This window comes from Rissa tridactyla, chromosome 8 (genome assembly GCF_028500815.1).
Source record: "Rissa tridactyla isolate bRisTri1 chromosome 8, bRisTri1.patW.cur.20221130, whole genome shotgun sequence".
Lineage (NCBI taxonomy): Eukaryota > Metazoa > Chordata > Aves > Charadriiformes > Laridae > Rissa > Rissa tridactyla.
Window position 1 is genome coordinate 2,986,123 of NC_071473.1, and position 27,668 is coordinate 3,013,790.

The window sequence follows — 27,668 nt, forward strand, 5'->3', positions numbered from 1 at the left end:
TACAGTTGTCACTGAGAAAAAAACAGTGCACGAAGGTGGGATGGCAGCAGAGAGGTGAAGAAAGCAGGCAGCAGAAACCTGAAAATTCAAACAAACTCTTCCGTACCTTGCACAGATGGGAGGAAATTTCTCTGTAAAGTTCCCATCATCACAGAAACCCCTTCTGCTACGTAAAGAGGCAATCTAGCTTTGAGGGGGAGAGGAAATTCGTCAGAGGAGGGATAAAGCAAGATAAATACAAAGCGTGGATCAAAGAGAGAAAAACACAGAAGGTAAAAAAAGTGGAAAAGCACTGATGGGGAAAGCTGGGCAAGAGACAAGGAGGAACTGTTAACTGCTCAAATAAACATTGTATTGCATCTGCACGTAAATTTTAAGCACTTTAAACACTGGGGTGACTGCTAAGTAACTGCCTTTGCAAGGAGCAGATTTGTGACTAACATCACAAGAATCAGCAATGCCCAATTTTCACTGCCAGCAGATGCGCCGCAGTTATCAGGTGCAGATAAGGTGACGATATTTGGTCAATGAGTTTCGAGGTCACCAGTAATGCCCGTGGTGGAACAAAAACACAGAACATATGGCATTGCATGTGCTGAAACTGTCAGACTCATAATTAACTGATTAGAGTACATATGGTGCTCACAGACAGTGTAAATCTCTCAATGTAAAAAATGCTGGAGACCATTGAAGGTGTCAGCATGAGCCTTCCTTGCAAATCTCTCTTCATTAAAGTTTCATATGGAGCCAAGTGTGTTGTAATAAAATCGCTATTAATGGAGTTATATTTATGATGATTTCTCTTTTGTGCAGCTGGATTTAACTTTTCAAACACTAAACTCCACATCAGAGCTTTTTCGCAGTAGCTGCTGCATGCACAGAAGCTTCTTGTTTTGTCATATTTACCTTGAAGTTAGAAGTAATGGGAGATAAGGCAGTAAAAGTTAATCCAGCTTGGCAAGAAAACCGTTAATATCACCAGTATCAAAACAAAAATTCATGCCGTGATATAAATATGGCTACAGTTCTGTCTACTTGAAGTATTTATAGCAGGCTGGCCAGGGACAAACACATTCCCTCTTCAGTTCCAAAACACACTTTTAAAAAGATGGTGAGTGACACCTCATTAACCACGTGAAATAGGCTGACACAGCCTGCTTGCTTTTCCAGCCACCATTTCAGACGGCGTTTCTTTTTGCATCTCCCCCCTGCTTTACCATCAATGCTCCGCAAAGTGCTTTCTCGAACCTCTCCGGCCAGACGGACATCGTGCAGCAGGGGCTCGGGCTGGGGCAAGCAGTCCTGGGGAGGACACAGCAGTCATTTCCAGTCCCAGAAGAGATGACATGTTTGCATGTCCATGCGTTAGACATCCAGCTTTTCTCATTGGTCATCAAGGAAGGGGGTTTTAAAAGTTCCCCATCAGCCTTTCTTTGCCTTCCAAGTCCTCTGCCCCATCAGGCTCCGATAGGACTAGTTCTTACACAGCGACATGGCGTGTCTGAAGTGATCCGGGATGAAAGCGAGCATCCTTCTGTGTTTCAGGCTCTGGAAAGGAGCCCGTCACCCAGGTGCTGGCTGCGACGCAGAGGCAGCAGCGCTCACCCCCAGCAGCCGTCCTGCCCAGCGAGGGCCGGGAAGGAGGGAGTGGGACACGACTCCGTGTACCACCTAAATCCATCCTCCCACCATCCATTAATAAACCACTCACACACAACCCTCCAGGGCTTACACACTCCTCTCTCATTCCCCGTGTTCTTTTAAACAGCTTCCCACCTCCATTTGTACATCAAGCAAAGGACTTATCAGAGACCTCATCTCCTCAATGAATTACAAGTGGTTGCCTTGGACCAAAATCTTCCTAGTCCCATGCAGCTTCCTCCTCTTTCCTACTGCGATCACTCCGTCCTCACCAGAGAGCTTCCTGCCTCACAGAGCGCTGCTGGGAAAATCTCCATTTTTAGAGTACAGAAAACCCCCTGTTAAGAACATCACTTTTTCCCCTCTGTGGCGTGTTCAGAGGTGGGGCTGCTGGTAACAGATTAGGGCAGCCAGAAAGAAAAAGAAAAGTATCAAAGAGCTCTCTACTAGGGAGCGTAGAAAGAGATTTTGGTAAATTAAGTACTCAGTAGCAAAAAAGTAAAAAAAAAAAAAAACTGTGACAAAACGAATCAGGGAGGAGAGAAATGGTGTGAATTTTAAGGTTTATGAAAAAAGTTGAAAGGTAGAAGCTACAAAATGTAATGCAAGAGGATGCGTTTGCCTTAGAGGCGTTTTTAAGCCCCAGATGCTGGTGGAGCGCAGCGATGGGTGCAGCCTCCCAGCGGAGACGCAGTGGTGCAGTGCCCAGGGACGGGGCAAGGGCTGGTCCTGTACCAACCGCGCGGCGATCCCCGCGCACGCCGAGCTGCCCGGAGCGCTCTGCGGGCACAGCTGTGCTTACCTGCACTGGTATATCCTCGGTTAACCAGTGATCTTAATTGTTTTCCACACTTTAACCAACTTAGCCTAGCAAAAAGGAATCATGTCAGCCTGGCCTCTGCAGCTGGGCTCCACCAGCCTGTCTCTTTGCAGCGCCCCCAGACCTCCCCGGGCTCCCATCAGAAAAGCTGTGCACCTTGTTGCTTTGCTGCCACACGCCCGATGCTCACGGACGGGCTCTTCTCACTCTTCTGTGCTACTCTACAAGCCGGTCGCGTGCTGCCCTCCCAACCCACCACGCCAGGGGCTCCTGGGGTGCCCCAACCCTTCTGCCGCACTTAGACGTCAACGGTGTGAAGTTCCCTTTTTCCTTCTCTCCCCGACTCCCCCCCATGAGAGACCGTTTCTCCCACATCTCGGGAAGAACCAAGGCTCCAAGGTGCCTCACTCCTGCCATCTCCTCTGTTTGTGAGATGAGTCATGCAGGTGTCAACATCTCTAAAATTTGTACAGAGGCTCAGCAGAGCTGGGAGGGAGCAGAGCATTATGTTAGAAGTTATTAATAGCTGCTATCGACCAGTTCTTTGATCTACAGGCAGTTGATTACAGCTGCTGCTCCTGATGATGAGACACCAGGAGTCCTGCCTCTACCTCAATTTCCCTTTCCAGTTTTCAGATTTTTACTAGAACAAAAAACTTTCCCCCAAAATTCCAGAATAGATGGGATTCAGCAGTCAACGTTGCAGTCAGAAAGGCAAACACACAACCAAGTGAAGCGTAAAATTTTACTTTACAAGGGGAATATCACGTCTTTGAATCCTGCTTCTAGTAAAGTCTTTGAAAGACTTAAAGGCTGACATCACACTAAACAAACCTCCAGAGAACACAGATCCTTTCTGAAATTTTCCATGCAGCCCTTAATCCATACCCACAAAAGCAAACTTATAATTTGTTTTCTATAAATAAAGGGGTGTAGCAATTGTTTCCCACACTCTTCCATGCTTTCACCTGAAGAAGAAAAGGGTAATTTTCTATTGCCCAAAGACACCACGCACATTTGAAATCTTCAGTGAAACAATTCCGGAAATCTCCCTCCAACAACCCAGAGCCACTGTTGGAAACAACGAAGAAAGCAGGATAAAACAGCCGCCTATCACTTTATGTCAGCATCGTCTAATCCTGCTCTGTTTGGTGGTAAGCAATATGGTGATCAAAAGACAACACGGAGAAACACTCCGAGACAGATAAATTCGGGCACATTTACATTTCATCTGCTGTTACCAGCTAACTTCTCTATCAACTTCCCCAAAACTTCACAGAATTCCTTTTCTGGGAAACAGGGATGGAGGGGAGCTATGCCATGAGAGTGATCTTCACCACACTACGCTGCTCTGCTTGCTAAGGCTTTGAAGGTCCCTGGAGCCAGCATTGACTGACTGAAGTCCCCACCACCAACACAAGGAAAGGGCATTTTTGAGGATGCCAGAAGCAACAAAGAGGTTTGTGCACAGTGGGACAATCCACTCTACGGCTTGAACACGAACCGAGCAGCATCAGTTTCTACAAGTTTCACTCCGTCTGAATTATGGCATCTATAAATCTATATGATGGTGGAACCAGACGGGAAGAAAGGAAAACTCACATACTTAGGATTACTGTAAAGCCTATGTAATAAAACTGCCAAGCTTTAAGATCACAGACATATTCCAAATATTTGAAGTCATGACCATAAAGCCCATTCCACTATGACAAAGTACAACAGCGAAGAGGGAACTACGTGGCAAACGCATGTTAACACTTACCTCATCACAGACACGTTTCAGATTGCAAGTTTTCAAAAAGAGAACTAAAAATAATATAAGGATTCCTTCAAGAAATACTTCTATCTTCAGAAAGAATGTTTTTTCTTAGAGAAAACCTAGTAAAAAGCGTTTAAGAGAGTCACTGGCATTCTGGGGTTTTCAGGCCCAGTGCCAAGTGAAGAATTAACAGCAGAGACGTACTTTACCTCTTCAACCCTCAAAGTAAAGCTCTTACAAACACACACTCACTCACACTGTGTGCGGAAGACCTTGCTACACATGCCGGGTAGCGAATCACTTCGACTGGACCTCTGAGAGGACACCACGCTTGCTCCGTTTCATTGTCCCCTTACACAGCCCTGCACCCCGCAGGGACTGGCTGTCACCCCAGCCGCGCCGTACAGCTACGCCTAACACAAAGCGGATTCTTCCCACCCAAAGATGATTATTCTCGGCTTCCGCCGGCTTCAGGCGCAGAATAATAACTTGTGGGTCTTATTGATCCTGGAATTTTGAAGTTTGAATTTTGCAAATCTGTTTTCTGTGAGAGCAGATCCCACCACTAGGCAATTCAATCTTACAGGTCTCAACTACTTCCCCCCCGGGGTTAGAGGATGATGCTTCTTTATTACCTCCAGCTCCGTGTTATGAGCGTGCAGCTTCTGCACCATCTCCTCAGCCTCTCGCATGCGCCGGCTCAGCTGGGGCGAGTGCTCCGAAGGGGTCAGCTCGCTGTCATACGACTCCAGAATTGCTCGCATCCCATCCCGCTCCTGTCAGGAAGAACAGAAACCACCTTTAGGGATAAAGCTCCCCACCTCACTCCGAGGAGAGGCCGCCCACAGCAATATTTGACAATTTTACCCATTGTTCTTTTATATGGCAAAGAAACCCTGATGGATACGCACTCATCGTCTTCATATCAGCATCAAGGCACAGACACGGACACACAGTTCTAATAAAATAAATGTTGCTGCTCTGAAAACTCAGAAATTGGACTGTCTCTTGTATATGAAATCACACAACCCTTGCAGGAAAGCAACATGCACACACTCTAACAAGCAGATGGCAAGTGCAAACAGAGTCTGCCTTCTTTTTGGAGACACTGTTCTCATTCAACATGGCTGAATGGGTTTCTGCAGCAAAATATTTAGTGTAGTACTTGACATTTTTCCTGCCAAAGAGTTCCAGCAATGAAGGAACAGAATTGTCACAACAGAAATGAAACAGATTTGACAACGAACAAAGTGGCTGAGAGCAAATATCCTCTAAATGGTATGTGACTTATCACTCCCTAAACACCGCAACACTCGGTGTTTACAATAAATATTTTTTCAGAGGTTAACATCTTGCAGACAATGTGTTTGGCTCACTCTTTGCTGGCAATTATAAGCAAGCATTTGCAGAGAAAGACAAAAAGAAGGATCCCTCTCCCCTCCCCGAGAGCATTCTCACTCCCAAGTACAAAGCTTGGGCCGAAAGCTAAAGGGAAAACTTTTTGTGGGGGCCCCTGTGGAAGCGTCTCCTGCCACCTTCCCAACTTCAGACCTAACGCCTCCTTCCAAAGCACTGGTGGAGAAGGAGAATGGGGACAAAAGGCTGCAAATCCCCAAAAGTCGGGTGTGTTTTAAGGAGATTACCGTTTACAGTGCAACATGCATCCAGGGATCAGCCAGCTGATGAAGCGTTTTATCTTTTGACTACATGGAAGAACAACTTTGATGTTTGCGAGGCTACAGACGGGGGTCGAAGCGGCAAAGGCCCCGGCATGAATCCAAAGAGCAAAAACTCCGTGGAAATCTTACAGTGCTGCCCGCCTTTATTGCTACCTCGCCCTCTTACAGAACCGCTTGAGTGCTCTGCACAAACCTGTTCTCTCGTGTGAATTCTGCCCCCGCAAAACCCCAAAATATTATTAGAAGATCACTCAGCTTTATGGCGGCGTAGTTCGCATCCAGACCAGGCCGCTGCCACTCCACCCAGCCAGGAGCGCGGCACAAAGCCAGCCTGGCCACGCTGAGATGCTTCGCTGGGATCCTGCTCTCTCGGGGAAAGCAGGAATTGCCAGGGGAGGAACAAATGTCCTTCTCCCTCACCCTCCGGCAAAACAGGCTGTATTTTAGATAGGTGATGGTAACTGCTCAAGCCTCATACAAAGGTTACCTCCTCCTTCAAAATCTAAAGGTCAGAGACTGAACATGGATAGCGAGTGTACGTGTGGAGAAGGGAAGGAACATTCAAATTCAAGGTGTGAAAACAAGAGGAGGGGCACTGCCAGAGGTGCAGCGTGTGTTCGGAGCATGTCACGGCTTGAAAGGTCAGCCAAGACGGCGGCGGCGGTCAGCAGGTAAAGGACCTCAAGGCCAAAGCACAGCCTGAGGCTGAAGGAACAGAGATAATAAAATAATAAAGAAAAACAGGTTTTAACATAAACACTACTAGAAGCTGTTACTAGCTCCTTGCTCAGGTCTGGGTGAAGAGAAACACTCTTCCAAGGAAAGTACAGTTTTGTCACAATTTAGAAAGAATTTTTAGTCTGACAGGCATATGAAAGGAAATGCTTCCATGTGACTGCAGAAGGACAAAACCCAAACCCAGACACACCGCGCCGGCCTCCTCATGAACTCGTTTAGCAGGAAGGCAGCAGTACAGGGTGGCTCCATCCTCCTCCTCCCCCTTAGCATAGACGTCTCCCAGTCTGCCCAGTGCACTCTCCATAAGGCAGCCTGCCTTTGCTCAGGAGACAGCTTTCTTTCCCCATTTATTGCAGGATCGTTGTCTAGAGCACAGAAGAGAACATTTAGCAAAGGTTTGATCCTTGCATGTTGTTGCAATTACACCTGCAATTACAGCATCCTCCGTACTCCTAACTGCTCTGCTATCCTAATTTTCTACTAAGCACCTTTCATCGATGTGATAATTTACCACTGTGATGTTCTCTCCATTACAGCAGGGCAGTCCCAAAATCCTCAGCATTTTTTCGACAGCAAACAGGACCCCCGGCAATTCCCATCACACTTGGTTTCCAATTAACTGCTGAATATTAGGTCACTCGAATCATTCCCAGCAAGATCCCAGCAGTTCCCCGAGCTCTTCAGCTGCAAGGAGGACAAACTTCTGCTTTCATGTTAGGATGGGAAAATTGCATGGGAGCAGGACATCCCGACGGGCTGTCTCTCCCCTAAAATCAACTACAGACCTTGCCCTTCAAAGCCCTTCTCTTAAAGGAAGAGTAAACTTCTCAAGAAAAAAAGCCCATGGGCAGTAAATACAACACAAGCTGTATGGCGGGAGGGGGGGAAAGGTGCTTGAAAGCTGAAATAAAGGGCGATACAATTAAATGCTTGATTCTGGATTTTAGTTCTCTTTTTTAATTATTTCTAAATATTAATACTGTAATGAAACCAATTCTCAGCTTCCAACAAGTGGTCCCCAGCTCCATTTTCCAAATTCCTCCCCATCAAGAGCACTTACTGGAAGCTTTTCCCTCCCTCCTAAAGATCTTGTTAGTTTGGCAGGAAACAGAAGTTCTTGTTGAGAAGTCCTCTGTCTAAAACGATTCTCTAAAATGTAACACTAATTTAGTAATTGCTGCAATATCTCCTCATCCCACACAACAGGATACTCCCCAAACCCCATCAAGAACCTCCCCAGGGACTTTCACATGCCCTCTCTAACCTTCTTCCAACACCTCCACTTTCCTGCTTTCTATCAGGAGCGCATTCATCGCAATTACTAAGAAGCCGTCCCTCTGGGAATTTCCAAAATTTCCCCAGCACAGGGCACCTCTGCAGACTCACCACGGACCTTACACCCGCACTCCCAGGTGCTCTGTACCTTGACCAGCTTCAAATCAGCACCAGAACAGAAATGAGCTTACTCTAAACAAGCCCTAAAAGAATAATTGGTTTTGATGTTCATTACAAACCTAGAAAATTAATGCCCCACAGCAAACTCTGGTGTTTGAGGAGATGCAAGTTTGAAAAAGGGGAAGAACTGGGATTTTTTCAAAGGTTGAACCATTTCCCTTCCTTCTGCCAGCAACAGCCAATTCGCCAAAAGAATATGCCTCCTACTATTGCACAAATACCTAAAAGGAAAATCACAAACTAGAGCTAATCCCATGAAAATCTGCTACGGGGAAGTAGAGGATGGCACCTTCGCAAAATGCCATCCCCAAGATAAAGCTTCTCTCCAGTCCTCCCACCGGCTCCTCTATTCCCTCTATGCAAAGCCAAAATTCAACCTGGCTGGCGAGTACCTCCAAACTAAGGGAATTCACACGCCAGAGAGGTTTAGAAACACCAGTATTTCAGGTGGGCTCCTCCAGGACTTCTGGCTTCATTTTAGGGGAAGACCTGAGAATTGTCCACATAAGCACCATCAGCATCACCCTCCTCATCCCTACCGACAGCCCCCAGGGCACCGAAGCACCACTCCAAGGGCAGCCCGCGGCAGCTTCAGATATCTGCCCACCGAGAAGGAGAGTGACTCCCAGCTGTGTATTGGAAGCAACTGAGGAGTAAATATATATAGCCAAAAAGAAATTTAGAAAGCCAGCAGACCGTATATACATACGTATCAACTCAGGGCCTGCTCCTCTTGCTGCTCGTTAGCCCCTCCTCAAACATACATACACACAATTCACCACAGACTTTCTAATTAGTTGAAGAAAAGAAAAAAAATCAATAAGAAAGAAATTAAAGTTACAAATCTAACTGAAGTCAGTCACACACCCAGGGAAAATTTGTTCCTGGGGTAAAGTTTATCTAGTGTCATAATTTTATTGAAATCCTATATCTTCCTATTGACTTTTATCGTTTCAAGCTGGATGCCAGAGTTATCATTATTAGAGTCTCGGTGTTGCTCGCAGGCCCCAGGTTTGGTTGGGTTTTTTTCCCTTTTATAAACAAGCTGTAATTGTCTGGTTTATTGATCAATAAATCTTTCAACTGCCTCTCGTCACCCGGCTTCTGTTCTGCTAAGTCTCCTGCACCATTCTCTGAAAGAAAATATAGGGTTGTGGTTTTTTTAAAGAACAGATTGTTTTGTCATTAGCAATGAAAGAGCAGGAATTGTGCCGGTCCCTTCCGATAATGGCTTTTTAATGACGGATTCTCGTCACAGTAAAATCTGCTTTGTTTCCACACGAATGAACTCCAACTATTAATCCCCAACCCAAAGGCAGGGCTCACTCGCGCTCTCCCTTCTGCACGGGTTAGAGCCTGGCAGAGGAGACAGACTTTGTAAAGTGGAATCATAATGATATTCCCCTTTCTTGATGGTACAGAAATATTCCTGTTCCTAGCGTTAGATGAGCTTTTTTTTTTTACTTAATGATAATTTTTGGAGAATGTTAATAGACCGCTTCATTATAGGAAATCAGTGGCAAGATCTCCCCCTCCTCTTCCTCTCCAGACTCCTAACTCCAAATTAGTCATAATAAGAGAAAATTTCAAGACTGAAGAAAGAATATGGAGCTTCAACATCAAACAGATGCTATTTGCAATCAGGTATAATTTAGCTAACTATTCCTTATAAAAAAAAAAAAAAAAACAAATAAAAGAGAAAGATGGCTGTGTAAGAGAGGTCTTTGCTTTCTTGCTTTAAGCGATACAAATACACACAGAGAACAAGGGAGACGGTAACTGGGGCTTGACCAGATGTTTAACATCAGTAAAATTAGCAGTGTGAGGTGCGGGAACATAAACCAAAATATAGCCAGGAATAACTGAGGAATACTGAAATATATCAGACTGTGTCAGGATCGATGGAAAAACTACAACCTTAGGATACTTCAAAAATTAGTCACAGGAATCTCCGGTCCACGAGCAACTATGATGAACTCACAAATGGCAGGACAGGCCCCGAAAATAGGATGGAGGAACAGAGCCAACCTTTTAAAAGAAGGATGGATGAGGAGATACAGACTCAGGCAATTATAAATCACTGCAACATTTTGGTATCTCATAAAAATACTTGAAGAAAACATTAACAATCAAATTGCAAGCAGCTAGAGAAGAATTAGGGACAAGAAACAATCAACTGAGCCTTAATATGAATAATATCAAACCAGCCTAATTTCCTTCTCTGACAGGTAACTTGTCTACTGAATAAAGGCAAACAATAAATGTGATAAATCTCAACTTCAGTGATGTGTTTATCAAAGAGGAGGATTACAATTCAACAACATCTCTGTAATTTAGAGAAATGAATTTGTATCGAGGCGATGAAACTGCTGAAAGGAAAGCAGGGAGCCCTGCGCGATGTGGGGCCCCGCAGCCCCCTGCGGTGGTTGGCATCCACCCCTTCCCAAAGCCCCGTCTGCACCTCCTTCAGAGGACACATGCGCATCCCACCTCCCGCACGTCGGGATGCGGGCGGCTGCCCCGCACACCCCGGAAAAGCGTCAGCCAGGGCTACTGACAATTCACAGGTTCTGCCCCGATCCGATGGCTGGAGGAATGGATATGGAATTGATACGTTGCTAAGCCTTACTTGGCAATTAGGCTTCTCTCTTCAAAGACTATGTTCCCATCCCATTGCCTTACAGAAAACAGGGGGGGAAAGTCAAAGCAAAGTGACAAGGCCCAAGAAACGGGGGCCGGAGGGCAGAGCTGTGGCTAAAGGCACATTCGGTCAGTCTTTGCTATTACGGGAACGCGTCTAAGGGAGCTCCAGCCCCTCAGCTCCTGACCTTCTTGAGGCACGGCTAACGAGAGCTAATCCACTCTTTCAGAACAGACAAAAAAAGAGTCCTACACCAAAAAAAACCCAGCAAAAACCAAATTACCAGAAACTTTTCAAGTTTTCCTTGTCTACAGCAGCATCTACTATCACCAGAGGGCAAATGGTTCCCCCTTCTCTTACCACCCTTAGCTTTTGTACTAATCATCTTTAAACCAAAATTTTCTATTCCCAAACCTCCAAATAGCTTCCTTCTCAGCTACAGCCATTTCCCAACATTTCTCTCTGTGGCTGACCTATTTTCACATTACTTTACAAATTAGAACTGACTGCAGACACATATGTATATACACACCATTGACTTTCTACTCAAGACCTCAATTAAAACAGCATTTACAAAAAAGCCTGTTAACTCCATAAAAATAAAAACATCCAGCAGATTGCACTACCCTTGCACTGACAAGAAGAATGTTAGAGAATAGTTTTTCAAAATATTCTTACCTCTTGAATGTGATTTTCTATAGATCAACCCTCTGCTTGAATTTTTGCCCCTCAAGCCAACATAAGGCTATCACAGGAACCTAAAGATGGATTTAACCTATCAAGAAGCCCTTCAGACGTATTGCGCCCTACAAATAAGGCTTCTCCAACAAAAATAAAATATTTATTCTTTATAAGTCCAAGTATCTCCATCCAACCTGAGTAGGTGGCAGAGAGGTCAGAAAGACTGATGTACTCCGTAACCACAAGCACGCAGCAAACCAGGAATAAAACATCCCCTTCTCTCCTATCATTTCTTCACAACTGATGGTTTTCAATGTTTTTTCTGATACTCTCATAACGGACCCATTTTCTTGCTAGAAAAGGTACCGTATCATTAAGGTCGAGCACCAACTTTCCACCCAAGGTTGGAAGTCTGGAGAAAGCCACCGGGGAAAGCGCGGTGAGGAGAGGACACAACCAGGCAGAGAGCTGAGAACAACGAGCAAAGGCTAATTTTAGGTGCCAGAACAAGAGGCACTCTTTAGCTTCCCAACCATCACTCCTCAAATTTTGGAGAGACTCTGCAATCTGACTGCTCCTTTGGCAAACATTCAGCAGGCAGCTTTCAACGCACACTTACAAATACCCGTGTATCTTATATACTCTTCTATTCCATACGTTTTCCCCCCGATTTACAGTCCTTCCTTTCAAGCTCTTGTCCCTCACCTCCAGCGCTCCTCTGCAGAGGGCTCAGCTTGCCTTCTATCCTGGCAACGGACCAGAGCCAATAAATCCACTGTAACTCTTTTAATCTGTTTCTGATAAATCCCTTGCTTACTATCCTTAGGAAAATCGTGCATGGTCTCTAAAAGCCTCATTTTGCTTATAGCACATCCATATGCCAGCTGACAAGCAATCATACAACTGACACTGCAGCCAACTAAATATTATCTGACTAAAATACCCCTGGGGTCCTCTTGCTTCACAGCGAGTTTAACATGTTTAGTTATGTTTCCTAACCTCCTGCTGCCGTGAAATAATTTTATGATTTTTCTTCATTTAACTCCCTTCTAGCGGAACGCTCGCCACTGCCTATCTCTAGCACAAGCTCGTTTTTCTCTCTCCGTGTATTTTTCATCTCTTCATTCAAAAAAAAACCCTCCTCTTTCTACCATTTCTCGTAGTCCCCCTGCAGGCAGTGGCAATCTCGCACAAGGGCGAAGCTGCCGTATTCACCTGCCTCAGCACAGGGCCACTCGCCGCCTGACACCCTGGGCACAGTTCATATTTGAAAACCAGTCATTTCTTTAAAAAAAAAAAAAAGAAGTAATACCGTACCTTCTTCAGCCTAGCCACTAGATCACCATCGCTGGCAGAGGGAAGGCATATAACTGACAAGGCGATGTATTCATCCTTACGTACTGGCAATACAAAACTATTATATTATTCATCCATTCAAAAAAAAAAAGGTAGAGAAAAAAAAAGACAATGCCTTATTTATCCCTGAAAAGAAAGTTTTTGTGAGGGTGCATCAGGTTCTTCTATTCTGCCAGTGTCTACAGCACATAAAAATTCAGCCCTATGTTCATTCCTTACCCTCAGATTTCTTTTTCCGCCTGCCTACTAAGTAACCCAGATATTGGCCTCTAAATCTCTTAACAGCCAGTTTCCTCCTGTTTTAACCACTTAAATATCATTAACTTGGGCAAAAAGTAAACTGAACTGTGCTCTAAGCCAGTGCAGTTGTCTCTGCAAAAAGCAAGGAGGAGGAATCGCAGCACCGTCCGGGCTCTGCTCCTGAGGTGTTCAGGGTAAAGCAGGACCGACGCAGGAGGGCAAATCTCAAACAGAAAAATCAGAGACCTGAGTTCATCCCATCAGCTCAACACAGCACATTCCACTGAACTTGAGAAGTAAATTCTTGGTCCCCTTACAACGTGTCAACACCTCGAGAAATGTGGTAGCTGTGGCTTTTTGAAAATGGTAAAGAAAAAGCGCTTTTAGGTAATGCTTCAGAATACACCTCAGCTGAATGCTTTATTAGAACATTATTAATAATTTCCCATATTTTACTTAATTCATAAATCATTCCCTCTACTGCCTCCAGGGTATAAAAGATCAGCGACTTCAATAAGAGTTTCAGAAATCATACATCACCCTATCTCCCCGGTGGCCCAGAGCATATCTGTGTTGCCCTTAAAGGATTCCCGCGGGCAGAGCGGACCCAGCTCCTTCCCCTCGCAGCTCGGCGACTCATCCTTCGGAAGCGGACACAGAGCAGAGAAGATTGAACATCTGCCTGCGTATGTGCTGCGACAGGACTGTCCCGGGCAAGGAAGTTGAGTAACGTGCACCTCACCACACGTGACGCCCACAGACAGACACCCACAGCACCTGCACTGCAAATCATCACATCGGGTCTCATGAAATTTGCAAGCCACAGGGCTGGCAAGCTTTTTAGCAAGGCCTGTCGCAATAGGATGAGGCATAATGGCTTTAAACTGAAAGAGGAGAGATTTAGACTAGATATAATGAAATTTTTACTGTGAGGGTAAATGAGGTGATGAGACGCTGGCCCAGGCTGCCCAGAGAGGTGGGAGATGCCCCATCCCTGGAAACATTCTAGGCCAGGCTGGACGGGGCTCTGAGCAACCTGGTCTAATTGAAGATGTCCCTGCTCATGGCAGGGGGTTGGACTAGATGGCCTTTAAAGGTCCCTTCCAACCCAAACTATTCTGTGATTCTATGAATGCATCTAAACAAAAGGCCTTTCTGCCCACTACCCATTGGGGTTCAAATGTTTTCACTTACCTATAACAACTGTTAGAAATTTCCTTCAATTACTGTCCCATAACTGCTAGGGAACTGCCCAGAAGCCCCCGGTATTCATTGATCCACCCTGATGCAGAACACAGGGGGTAAAAACCCCAAAGAGCCCACCCATACAGTACCCCATCCAGGGCCTGCTCAGCACCAATGCTGTTTACCAAAAACCATAACGCCATTTGTTAAGTACAGGAGGCACAGTGTGCAACTTCCACACTACTTAAGACATCTATAAGGCAAAAAGAATACACAAAAATAATAATAATCATAAAGGGTCATTTCCCACCCAAACCTTGCTCCCAACAGTAAGACTGGGCTGGCTTAAGGGATAGCTTATTTAATCACACCCAATAGTGCAAAGCAACAATAAGTCATTACTTCGAAGTAAGATTTACTTGGATGTGGTCAAAATACTATTTTCACATTACAGAACACAAGTTTCACGATACCCATACGATGTAGGTTACACGTTGTAACTTGCACCCTTGGAAAATGTGAATGAACAATCACTTTAAAACTTCAAGTATATAAGCCAACTAAAAAGGTTAAAAACACAAACCGCGCCAAGCAACACCTCCTTGGCTTTTTTTTAAGATTAGTTTATTCTCTCAACCCAGAGCATAGTTCAGACAACACCCACACAACATGTCTCATTAACCTCACCAGGAGCCGTCTTCAGGGTTTGCTCTCAGACAGCAAGTAAACACCACGAAGCTCGGCTGCTCTACAACCTTGTGAACTGCACTTCTCCAAGAGTTTTCTGCATTTAAAAAAGAAAATGTACCACCTTGGTGATCTGGATGGCTGCTTCTCCAGCAGAGGTTTCTCACATGCTGGCACTCGAATCCCGCAGAGAACGCGCAGGGAACCTCACAAACGGTGTTCTTCCATCGACCCCTCTGTGCCTGGGATCCCCTTCCTCTTGAGACCCCGATATGGCAAAGAACAAAATCGGATGCTTCAGAGCCAGGTACAAGGACCTTATCAGGCAGATACAAGATTATGGTGCTTCACCACCATTCCAGTCGTATCTTCACCTTAGGCTTCCCAACTCCAACAAATGACATTTAATAAATACTTCTGAAAAACAAGCTCTCACTGACAACTCCTTTGGGTATTTTTATTGATCATATAAATACCCAGTATCTTTTTCAACCCTGATAAATTCCTGACCTTGCCAGTTTTCTGATGGTAATGAATCCCATTGCTTCTTTCATTGCTTGAAAATGTATTTTCTTTTATCAGTTTTTAATTTGCCACCTTTCAGCTTCATTGAACACCTTTGTTCTTGCATTGCAGAGACAGGGAAAACAACAGCTCCCAAATAACTTCTCTAAACCATTCATTCACTTTCAACTTGTCACCTCTTATTCAACAACTTTTTAAGGTAAACAAGTCCAATCTTCACAGTTTTTCAGCATAACTGCTTTCCCGGTCTTTCACGTTCTCATCACCCATTTCCGACTGCTGCTGTCATCCTGCAGCATCCTCAGCTGAACTGGGTTGACGAGGTATAAACAAAGAGGAAGAGTGAAGATGCACCGCAAGCCACTGGTCCCTTCCCCACTGCTCTCTGTGAGTAGGGGTACACCCTCACCAGCTCCTGGCTGGCTAAAGAGCTCATGATCCCAACACCAGCAGGTCGAGGGAGGTGATTCCGCCCTCTACTCTGCTCTGGTGAGAGCCCAGCTTGGAGCGGGTCCAGAGGACGCCACAAAGATGCTGTGAGGACTGGAGCCCCTCTGCTGTGAGGACAGGCTGAGAGAGTTGGGGGCGTTCAGCCTGGAGAAGAGAAGGCTCCGGGGAGACCTTGTAGCAGACTGCCAGTATCTGAAGGGGGCCTACAAGAAAGCTGGAGAGGGACTTTTTACAAGGGCATGTAGCGATAGGATGAGGGGTAATGGCTTCAAACTGGAAGAGGGCAGATTTAGGTTAGATACTAGGAAGAAATTTGTCCTTATGAGGTAGATGAGCCCTTGGCCCAGGTTGTCCAGAGAAGCTGTGGCTGCCCCATCCCTGGAGGGGTTCAAGGCCAGGTTGGACAGGGCTCGGAGCAACCTGGGCTGGTGGGAGGTGTCCCTGCCCAGGGCAGGAGGGCTGGAATTAGATGGTCTTTAAGGTCCCTTCCAACCCAAACCATTCTATGATTCTATGGTCTCCTGCCCATCAAACTCTTTCACACACAAGTTACCCACAGACCCCGCTCCACCAGCACGTCCCCGGGTGTGAAGACCCCATAACTGCACACTGTGGCAGCTACACCGGTTGGCAAACACCTACTGCTCAACAACTTCAGAGGGCTTGGCCGATCACCAGAGAAGCAGGAGAAAATGCTCTCCCAAAAGCTGCTGAGCCAGGGGATGGGAAAAGCCCAGCGATTTGCTGTTTGGGAACGCAGTAGGGAATAACCTCTTCAAGCACACCTGGTAGAGAGTGAAGGAGAAGAGGATGCATGTCTACACGTAAGAACCAACTCCGGCCCTTGGGACAACAGCCGCATATACAGATTTCCCCAAATTTCAGAAATTAAACTATTACCTTAAGATAGCCTACATTGTATTAGCTGCCACTCAGCAAACACCTTCCTTTTACAGTGTCACCAGAGTGATGGTTAATTCACGCAGACAAAACGACGTTCCTTTCTTTGTTCTCCCTCCACTGCCTCTGCAATATTAAGTCAACAAAATCTTCCCTCCAAACTGCGCTGACATCACGGATGTTATGCTCAAACCATTAAACAAAACGTGAAGCACTGAACTCAGGCTTCATTAAAAACAAGTGGAAAAATCAGTTTACCAGAAGAAAAACGTTACTTCGGAATTGTGTTCATCATATACATCTGAGAGAGAATGAATGAAACAAACACATTCATCAGTCTCTAATTAAAATTTGACCACAAAATTTTGTACATTCCTATTTATTTTCAACAAAACCACAGAGCAATAAAGAGCAGAACCACAGTATCAAAAAATCTAGTTTGTTGCAAAGTAAAACCACTGGTTTGCTTTCACACTGATGAACTGCCAGGTATTACAGAACAAAAGGGACTATCGGCTTTTCTACTGCCGGGCAGAACTTCATCAAAGTGAGCAGAATATGGCATAATCACAGAAATTACTGTCAAAAAGAAAGACGTAGAAACAGAGGGAAGAAGTCTCTCCCTGCCATGTAACATCAGGGAAAGAGCTGGCAAAGAGCAGACAGTTAGTGATGAAGATTAATTCCTACTTCCATACAGCAAAACACCCCTGACACAGAACATTCTGGATAACTTTGAGATATTCAGATTGAAATTTATCCTTTCCTACACTCCACATACCAGAAAAACAATCCAAAGGACACCCAATCCACCAGAGGGAGAATTACAGAATATTTAGTTTGCAATCAAGTCCTCAAGAAGACAAAAAGGTGAGAACAGACGCATTTGCACAGCAATATTGAAGCATACAACACTCATCGCTACATTTCATGGAATCATTCTGGTTGGAAGAGACCTTCAGGATCATCAAGTCCAACCATATGTCCTATCTCTGGAAAAAAGTGCATTGTGATCTGTCAGGAAATGCTATCAGAGCTATTTTTATTATTCTAAATTTTAAAGAAAAGTTTAAAATGAAGTCATATATCTGTCGCTATATTTGGTTCTTCTGCTTCCATTTGTGAAATACCATTATATTATTTAATAAAATGCCTTTCTCTTCTCAGTGCCTTACAATAAACCTGGCCAGCACTCTCCTGACTTTGTACAATCTTTCTCAAATAGAGCTTTATCCTACCAACGAACGCTCCACTAGACGACACCATTCTCAATACAGTCTATTATCAGCAGCAGACAGACCCAGACTGGCACAAGAGCTGAGCTGTGAAAGCTGCTCTGGAGATTGCCTCCCCCACGCTCCCCAGCTCTCCTGGATCCCCTTCTCTCCAGGAGCGCACTCCACGGGATTCTTCCAAGCAGGTTCATGAACAGATAAAACTCCGCTCTCCTCAAGCCCAGGGCTGCCATCCTGCTATTTGCCTTGTTCCCTTCTCTCAGAAGTCATTCTGAATTACTTTAACAGCACCCTTATCGTCCACCTTAGTTCTTCAAAAAAGCCGCCACGATCAACGTAAAATCACTCGATACCACCAGCACAAAAAAAGGTGGGTATAGAAATGAAGGGAAGACAAAAGACAACAAGAACAAATCATTCAGGTAGAATTTATGACCACTGCACAATCCCTCTCCTCAGCTTACGCCAAAACACTGTTCCTATTTCTCTTGCAAGTATTAGTTTTCCAACTTATTTCACCAATACCAACAGACACGAGCACATTAAAAGAAAGCATGACTGCCGCATTGTCTTTGTCGGCGCGGCCACAAAGATGCTGCCCATGATTACTAATTCACGAGGACTCTTCTGCTCATTGAGGGTAAGAACAGAAGCGCCCAAAAAGCAGCGAGTGATGAATTTCTGCCTCTGTCTCCCTGTGCCCATCACGGATGCCAGACACACACACATAAACAGATTCCACAATCAAGGCAAAAGACTCCCTGTGCAAAACACCTGCCTCAAGTCCAGGGAAGAAGCAGTGCAAGTTTTACAGCACGCGTCAAATCTTTTCAACTTTTTCCCCCGAATCAAATCAGTTACTAATGAAACAGTTTATGATTAATACTCACTTAAGTCAAGAAGTAAATTGGGGGAAAAGCTATTAGTTGAACATGAGCGAATCAGATTGGCTCCAGATATACATAATGGATGTGTATATGTGAAGGAAATACTATTGCTGTATCTTTAGAAGTCTTCAATTTCTGAACACACTCTGTTGTAGATCATCACGTAATATCCTCTAGTGGCACTTCTGAAACACGATGCAGAAGGTACAAGCAGTCAATGTTCCTGTGAAATACAGGTGTACCTTCTAATGATCTGAACAGGTGCCGTCTCCCAAAGGCATGTCCTCACTGACCACGTACAGAGAGCTCCACCAGAGAGCTCCATCCAGAGAAATATTGATCCCATCCAGCTCAGGCTTGCTCGCCGAGGCCAGGCTGGCTCCCAGCTCTCATTTGGCTTCCCTCCAGCTCCTAGGACACCCAGGAGCGATGGCCATGGAGGCAGGAGAGGGCAAAGCACAGTCCACCAGCCTCTGTCCCCTGAGCTGCTGGAGCAGCGCCTCAGAAGGGTGAACAGAACAGAAAACAGCTGCCAGAAATGATCTCCTAAGCCTATAAGCACAATACTAGGCAAAAATCTATTACTTTTTCCTCTAGAGCAGTCTTTACATATTTGAAGATACGTTTCTCCGCAGTATTCGCTAGTGTAATTTTTCACTCTTGCCTCTTACTTTTTACCATTGGTTAATAAATATCCATTCGTCTCCAGAAACTGAGAGGAACAACTGTAGCGTGGCTCACACGGAGTTCCCCAGCCCTGACTGGAAGAAGAGCCAGGAACGAACGAGACGGGGATTAAGGACAAGAAATAACTTTGTAATTGAAAACTCAGCGCCAGCCACCATGAAGTAAAACGCAAGAGACCCGCAGAGCCACACCAGAAATCAAAGCGGGGAAGAAGCATCTGTGGTCTCATGCTGGCTCAGGCCCCAAATTTTATTAATATCCTGTACTTGCACATCCCACAGGTTATCCCATACACCCAAAATTTGACACCGATCCTTAAAGCTTTGAATTTAAAAAACAAACACGGTACTAACTGAAAAACCCTCCTCATGAAAGCTGTGGCGTAGATTGTATAAAGACCTGTTTCTTCGGGGGATACAGAATGGAAACCATAATTGTATTTAGGTTTTGGATAGACGAAAAAGCAAGAAAAAAATACTGCCAGTTCAGCATGTATGACGGAGGAATACAGGAAACCAATAAATAGCTTGAAAACTAGGGAGCTCTGAAGTTTTCACCTCAAAAGAAAAGAAGAAGTAGTTTACACAAAATTTTAAAAGCTTCTGAGGAACACGAGGCAAATAAAGGAATTAATCTCCAGCTGAAGTTTGTGCACTTCTACAAGAACGTACCTATTCAGACACCCTTATCAACAGTTTAATAGTATAAACAAAAAGCCAGCAGCATAACAAATGAGGTTTTTAGAGGGATCTTCTCCCTGCCTCCTGCGGTGGCCCCAGAAGGCAACCAGTTGCTCCCAGTCTGGGTGCTGGGATGCTGATGGGGCTCCAACAAGGCAAAGGCTGGTATTAGACACCGCTTTTATTAGCTGGGATCCGAAAGCGCCACCAAACCCCGCAGGTACCACCCTCGGCAGAGGTTGCTCTCTTTATTTCACAAATTATATGTAATTGCCTCTTTAATATCAGCCACCAAATTGAGTTGAACACTACCATTCTTCCCTAAATTCAACATGCGTGCGCTTCAAACATACGTATTTCATACTTAAAGAATACTTTTTACAATAAAAATACTGCAAAAGCTTAGAATTGACGTTATTAGACAATCTAACCCACTGCTACAAAGGGCAAAGAGAAAGGCAAAGCCACTCCTCCCCTGCTCCAAAGGGCAATTTCTTTTTCAGCAGCCACATGAAGAAACAGGGGATCTCCGAAGTCCTTTTAAATTCTAATGTTTGAACGAGCGGTACGTGATTGATGCGGCTGTTATTTGTAACACCGTAGGGGCGTGTTATAAAGAACCTGACATTATTTATAAGCGTGATGTTCCTCGGCGCGTCAGCGCAGCCCAAGAGGCACGGCATCCCGCAGCAAACGCCGCTGCGAGGGAAGGTTTTCTGGAATATTTGCACAACCTTAGGCCCAGGGACAAGTGCTGGTAGCGGTTTTTGGAGGGTGGCAGAAACCCCGGCACCGGGGACAGGCACACACCTGCACCGGCATTGCCCACGCCGGATCGGCCAGTGCATATAGGAGAGAACCTCCCAGGAGTGGTGGGAGATGGAAAATAAATAGGAGCTGGGCTTAAATTCCAAAGCCAACCACATCCTGGGCTGCACCAAAAGAAGCGTGGCCAGCAGGTCGAGGGAGGTGATTCTGCCCCTCTGCTCTCTCTGGTGAGACCCCACCTGGAGTACTGTGTCCAGCTCTGGAGTCCTCCGCACAAGAAGGACATAGACCTGTTCGAACATGTCCAGCGGAGGGCCACGAAGATGATCAGAGGCTGGAGCCCCTCTGCTGTGAGGACAGGCTGAGAGAGCTGGGGGGGTTCAGCCTGGAGAAGAGAAGGCTCCGGGGAGACCTTCCAGCCCCTTCCAGTCCCTAAAGGGGGCCTACAGGAAGGATGGGGAGGGACTCCGGATCAGGGAGTGTAATGACAGGCTGAGGGACAATGGTTTCAAACTGAAGGAGGGTAGATTTAGATTGGATACTCGGAAGAAATTCTTTGCTGTGAGGGTGGTGAGCCCCTGGCCCAGGTTGCCCAGAGAAGCTGTGGCTGCCCCATCCCTGGAGGGGTTCAAGGCCAGGTTGGACGGGGCTTGGAGCAACCTGGGCTGGTGGGAGGTGTCCCTGCCCAGGGCAGGGGGGTGGAACTAGATGATCTTTAAGGTCCCTTCCAACCCGAACCATTCTATAATTAAATTCTGCATTCAATGGTAAAAAAACGTTTCAAAGAGCCGCGAGGCTGCTGACCAAGGAGTGACAGTCCGTCTGCGTAATCACTCAGCACTTGCGCCGTGTGGACCCGGAGCTCACCCAAAGGGGAGGACAGTTACTCACCACTAATGCTGACTTTCACACCATTCTACTAAGCTTGCTAATGACCTGGCATGCTAATGGATAGTCAGGAAATTATTTTTTTTTCCTTTTTTCTCATCTACAGTCTTACCCTCTATGTCAGAACCTATTTAATTACTGCTAAATCATCTCCAACAATGTACGCCAAGTCTAGCCTTGAATTTCTTCAAGAAGTGTGATTTCATCCCTTAGTTTCTCCTGCTTTTTCACTTAATGTGGGAATAGTTAAACTGCATTTCTCCAATTTGCTTTTTAAATGGAAAAGATTACTGTCAAGAGGTGCAGGTTTCTTATTTTCCTGCCACTTACAGATGACATTAGTCCCTTCCTTGTTCATACCTACTGAAACAATGCTGTCTCCTGGCACGTCGACTTTAAAATGCAATTGAAGTTTTCACCATGCAGCTCACAAAGAAACATATCTGCACATTATAATTGATTCCTCTTCTGATCCCATTGGTTAACAAAAATAATTGAATTTAGTACCCTTTTTAACACATTCACATATTCCTTTAGAGTTCCAAGCTGAACATACTCCCCTGCTTTTGTCCTTGGTCCCATTTTCAAAAACTTTTCTTTTCAGTTTGCCAATCTAGCACAAGCAAGAGACTCTCCAGTCTGGGGAAAAGTGGAGCAGAGACAATTAAGACAGGAGAGAAGCAGGAGGAGAAATGCAGTATAATATATGCAAAAGCAGATGTCTTATGAGGACACTGTTGAAATTAACTTGTTCGTGGAACTCTTCCAGTTGGCAGCACAGAAGTGCAGGGCTGCCTTTAGGTTTTTATGCTGCACTTTTCAGCAGTCAATCTTAAAAGCAGCCTACTATGGAAGTTCAGCATCATCACCTCCATTTTCCAGAAGGGGAAACTGATGCTGCCCCGTGAGATGTTGTAGTTGTGGTCCTTCGGCAGCTTAGAAGAACTGGGCGAAAACATAGACCTCCTTCAAGTCTCCATCTGGGGATCTTCCCAGTGATTAGGTCATTCTTACGAAAAACAAAACAAACAAAAAAAGCGTTTATCAACGAGGCACCAGCTCTGTTTAGGAAAGGATTACCATCATTGTGCAGCCACTTGCGAGATGCTGCCTCTCCTGAAGTCACACCAGAGAAAGGCAAAACCAGAAAGAAACAGTAAAAGAAAGCAGAGTTGTTAACAAGTATGAACATTCCCCAAGTGCTCCTGTTACATGTGCTGCAAATGTTTGATGTGCCAAAGCCATGAAAGACACAGGGAGGTCTAATTCCTTTCTATTCTTGCAGAAGAAATGATCAGTACCTACCAGAATCAACCAAAATATGGCTTGGAACTGTAGGAACAAAAGAGGAAATATGAAGGTGCTGCTTTGAGACACTGCAAGGAGATCATCCCTCTGGAGATGTGACACCAAGGAGATCATCCCTCTGGAGATGAAGACCAACAGTTCCACCTGTAGCCACTGATACTTTGTCCTGTCCCTCATATGAGCAAAGAACTAACTCAATGAAACCATTCACAAGCAAAAAGCTTCTCACTTTCTCCTACAGTTAGCTTTATGGTGATTTAGCTTCAGAAACTTCATTTTCAAACCAGTTCTGAGCAAAGAAAACGATCACAGCATTTAGTTTGGGAAGGGAAGAGGGGAAGGAACGCGCTGGAGAGGCTGAGCTGTGCTGCGAACAGGGCACTCGGCAAGCAGAAAACACAAGTTCTAGGTGACAAACCCCAAAATGAATTCCAGCAGCAGAAAGCCAAAGGCTTCCCTGTAATCTGCCCTTCACCCAGAGGCGAGGAAAGGAGCCCCTCCTGATCTCACAGCCGTAAAAAAAAGGCCATCCTTCAGCAGACTGAACAGAGCCGCGTTCGCAGGAGAACTCGTCAAGCTGCTGAATTTATATGCAGCAACAGAACCATGTAAGGATCAAATAAAATTAATTCTGTCTAATAACAAATTAATTGTCCATGCCAACCTCTAATGTCTCCATCATCAAATGAATTTCCGTGTTATTTACCCACCACAACTTCCCACGGGGAAGGAGAAAGACAGCTGCTTAGATTAAAGAACGAAACAGAAGAGCCTCCTAGACAAAGGATTCTTTTCATTTTCTAAATGATTGCTCTACTCCAAAACGTCTTATGAGAAATAATGTTATTTTTTTTTAATCCCTTTAACAAAACCAAGATGCAAGCTGCCTGATTTGATGCCGCTATTTCATTGTCTCAGAACTGAATGCAACAACTTCTAGCGGTAAGGAGAGGTAGGCTCACATAGAAATAATGTTCCCTTTACAAGAAAAATAAATTGTCAACAGATCTAAGAAAGCGTATTTTTTCTCATTTTATATTCTTTGAGGTATGGATCACTGTAGTCCTCATCTTATTTATTGACAACAGGAACATTTTTAAAAGGTGTATAAGATGACAACAACAGAACCCACTTTACGGTGAAACTAGGCTATAAATTCTTTCAAAAGACCCGAAAAGTGACACATGCTGCCAGATCCCCACTGTTCTTATTTTCCAATCTTATTTTAATGCCTCTAAAGCATCCAAAATTGTCCAGTTTGACCACACCAAGTAATACCTCTCAAAATCATCATGTAATGGACGAGTATTTCTAGGAAATAAAAGAAAGCTCTCTCTAACAGCAATGTCAATGCTCCATCCCACTTCAACAACCTATTCCCCCCCCGAGGACTGCCCAAGCTGAGGGAACCAGCTCGTAACAAAGAGCTGCTCCATGTAATCCTGGAGAAGTCCTGGGAAGAGAAGGGCAAAAGGGGAGAAGACAGCCCAGAGAAGATTGGGAGAAACTCAGGTCTTTGACCTGCTCAGTCCCACAATTCACTATTTTTGATCGGGCAAGCAGTAGTAAAAGATACAAGAGACCTCTCACTTGACAGAAGTCAAAGTTCTTTGTCACACAACGTTACTTCAATGGGGGTTTAAAAGGTTGTTACTCGCAGAGTTGTCATGGGATGACCGCCCAGTAACGACCTTCAACTGTACTGGGACCTCTTCACTAGAGAGCCAGCAGCAGGACTGTACACTGTGTTTGAACTCATCAGACTTGCAGTGGTCAAGAGTTCTCTGGATTACAGAGTGGTCCTACCAAAATTCTGACCTGGATGTCCCTGCAGGCCCAGAGGAGAGCAAAAACTTGCGCACAATGAAACTACAGGGCGTGACCTGGAAGAAATCTTACAAAAACAAGCACCATCTATCAAACAGGGATTTGATTTATCTTAGCTGCAATGTTTTTCTACACAGAGGAGATTAGGAGCGACAGATTCACTCTTCCAAAGCAGAAACAAAACAACTTTTAGTTAAGAAATAAAGCAGATGGCCCATGTAGATTAAAGAGTAGGTAACACCACAATGCAACAGCACACTGCTGCGCACAAATCCCACAGTAATTACAGCAGCAGCGTTATTTCACTAATGATGCTATGCCTGTGAACTGGGACAAATTAACACAAAGACACACATGCTGGTGACTTGCGGCCCAAGGGAAGGTGAATATGATGGAGAGACAGACATTTAAGGGAATCACAACAGATTAAATGCTCCAAGGTCCAGGCAAGCAATATGCGGCCCCCAAAAAAAAGGAATATGGGAAAGGATGTGTTCCTCATCTGTCCTAGATTTGTACGAAAATTGGTGTTCTCCCTAGAGACTGTGCAAGGGATCTTTCTCATCCCACTTGTATTCCAGCATCTTTACTGTTAGTCCACTTTCTTCTAACTTCTGTAAAAGAGATCAGAATTGCTGACACTGGGTGACACCCCGAGGCTATCCCAGCGTTACCAGACCATGGGCTACTTTCGTTCAAGCGTGAACTTCCGTAAAGCAAAATCATATCAAACTACATCATCTGCATTGAGATTTCATTTCCAAACACCATCAACTACTGGAGCAGTTGGTCCGGGGCCTTATGTCTAATGAAGACTGCACAATTTTCCCCGCTGAAGAGCAGAACCGGGTTGGGATGTTCAGGAGGACCTCGGGCCACCCCCCTGCTCCGCGCACCCCCACCTAACGCAGAAGTGCAGCCTGGGCTCTGGTCTCTACCCTCAGCCACACCAGCATCCTCCAGCTCCAAGTGTTACTGAATTCAAGTCAGGGAGCAGGGTGCGGGAATGTGAGCCCCATTTAGGGAAAACCCAAGAAAAAGCCATTTCAGGCAAAACCACAAATCCCCACTTGAACCAGTGCCTGATTTCAGTACCGTGACACGACCTGCATGGCATCGGCAGTGGTGTGGCAGCCGACATCCCATGCCAATGACTTCAGGCTCGTTTCCTCAGACCTCTGGGGACAGAGGTGCAGTTTGTGATGTGGCTTATGGGCTGTTATTGACGCCGACTATTTCTGGGCTTCAGGATTTGGCAGGTGGTAAGAGTTTTCCTGGTGTGGACCAGTGGAGAGCAATTCAATATTATTTTGTACTTTGGATGATTTTAAACTAATCAAGGTCCTATTCTTTTTTATAACTCCCCATGCAAATGTTAATTTTTAATAAACTTTGCCCAAGTAGGATTTAAAGCTTATCTCACAAGACATATTTAGAGCAGTGCCATGGTGAAGTAATTCTGGGAAAAAAATATGTACAGCTGAAAATAGGATATTTCTGCATGCTTGCTTCAAAGTCTACCAAGAGTTTTCTGCACAGACTGACTTGTCGTCAGACTAGTCATTGCACAGGACCGGAATTATTAATTAACAGTCAAAAGCTGTGCCTCTCAGACATACCACAGACGAACTTCATCGTCACGGCGCGTTCTGCACTTCGCATCAGTGGCGCGGGAAGGCTGGAGGTGGTAGAGAGGGTGGGAAGAGCAGACGGATTTTGTTTAAACTTGACAGAGCTGGAACAGTTAATGTGACGCTACCAGGCAGCATGTGGGCCGAGCAAGAGGCTGGAGTATCATCAGCCTTTCTCTGACAATGGGGACGGTAAGGAGTTCTTTACAGTGAGGGTGGTGAGACACTGGCCCAGGTTGCCCAGAGAGGGGGTGGAGGCCCCATCCCTGCAGACATTCAAGGCCAGGCTGGATGAGGCTCTGAGCAACCTGGTCTAGTTGAAGATGTCCCTGCTGACTGCAGGGGGGCTGGACTAGATGGCCTTTAGAGGTCCCTTCTGACCCAACACATTCTATGAGTCTAAGATGGCAAGCAGAGGCACTGTGGAGACTGCAGCGTCGCGGAGGCTGGCACGGGCCATGCTGCCAAAGAAGCAGGAAAGAGGATGGCTGTGCTTGGCCAGGATCCGACCGAAGAGGGCTTCAAAAAGTGGCTGTTGCTGAGGGACTGCACAGGGCTTGTTACGGATCTGTGCTCAAAACCTTATAATAAATTCAAAATAATTAAGTTTAATTTTGCGAATGGCAGAAAGGCTTCCACATATTGTTTTCAAAACCTGTTGAACAGTCTCTTCTAATCTATAACCCCCATGGCCTTGTGTTTTATTCCATCAGAAGTTAATTACGGGAGAGAGAGTTTCAAAATGTATTAAGAGCTATCACATACCTAGGGGTAATGCATGCTGAAGACAGGAAAACCCATTAATGGGAAAGGTGCTGGGAGCGGCTGGGCTTTCTTTGCAACGTTCACAGATGCAAGGACAGAACTTATGACCTCTCTTTTCTACCATCAGAGCCATTCAGAAAGCTAATGCGTAGAAAACACTGTCTTATTGAACCAGACCTCTTTAGCGCTTGCATTTCCTAATTCTTTTATATTTTTATATATGTATTTATCTATA

General features: G+C 45.2%; 1 protein-coding gene across 4 annotated transcripts in view; it reads right to left on the reverse strand.

Moving 5' to 3' along the window:
- Positions 1–27,668, reverse strand: part of MAD1L1 (mitotic arrest deficient 1 like 1) — a 369,255-nt gene that overhangs the window by 206,741 nt on the left and 134,846 nt on the right. For all 4 annotated transcript variants that reach the window (XR_008468072.1, XM_054212045.1, XM_054212046.1 and 1 more), the window contains exon 12: positions 4,856–4,996. Coding sequence is in view for 3 of the 4 variants with exons in the window: in XM_054212045.1 (XP_054068020.1) it covers positions 4,856–4,996 (141 nt within the window). In the remaining variant the exon portion in view is untranslated. The remainder of the gene's footprint in view (positions 1–4,855; positions 4,997–27,668) is intronic.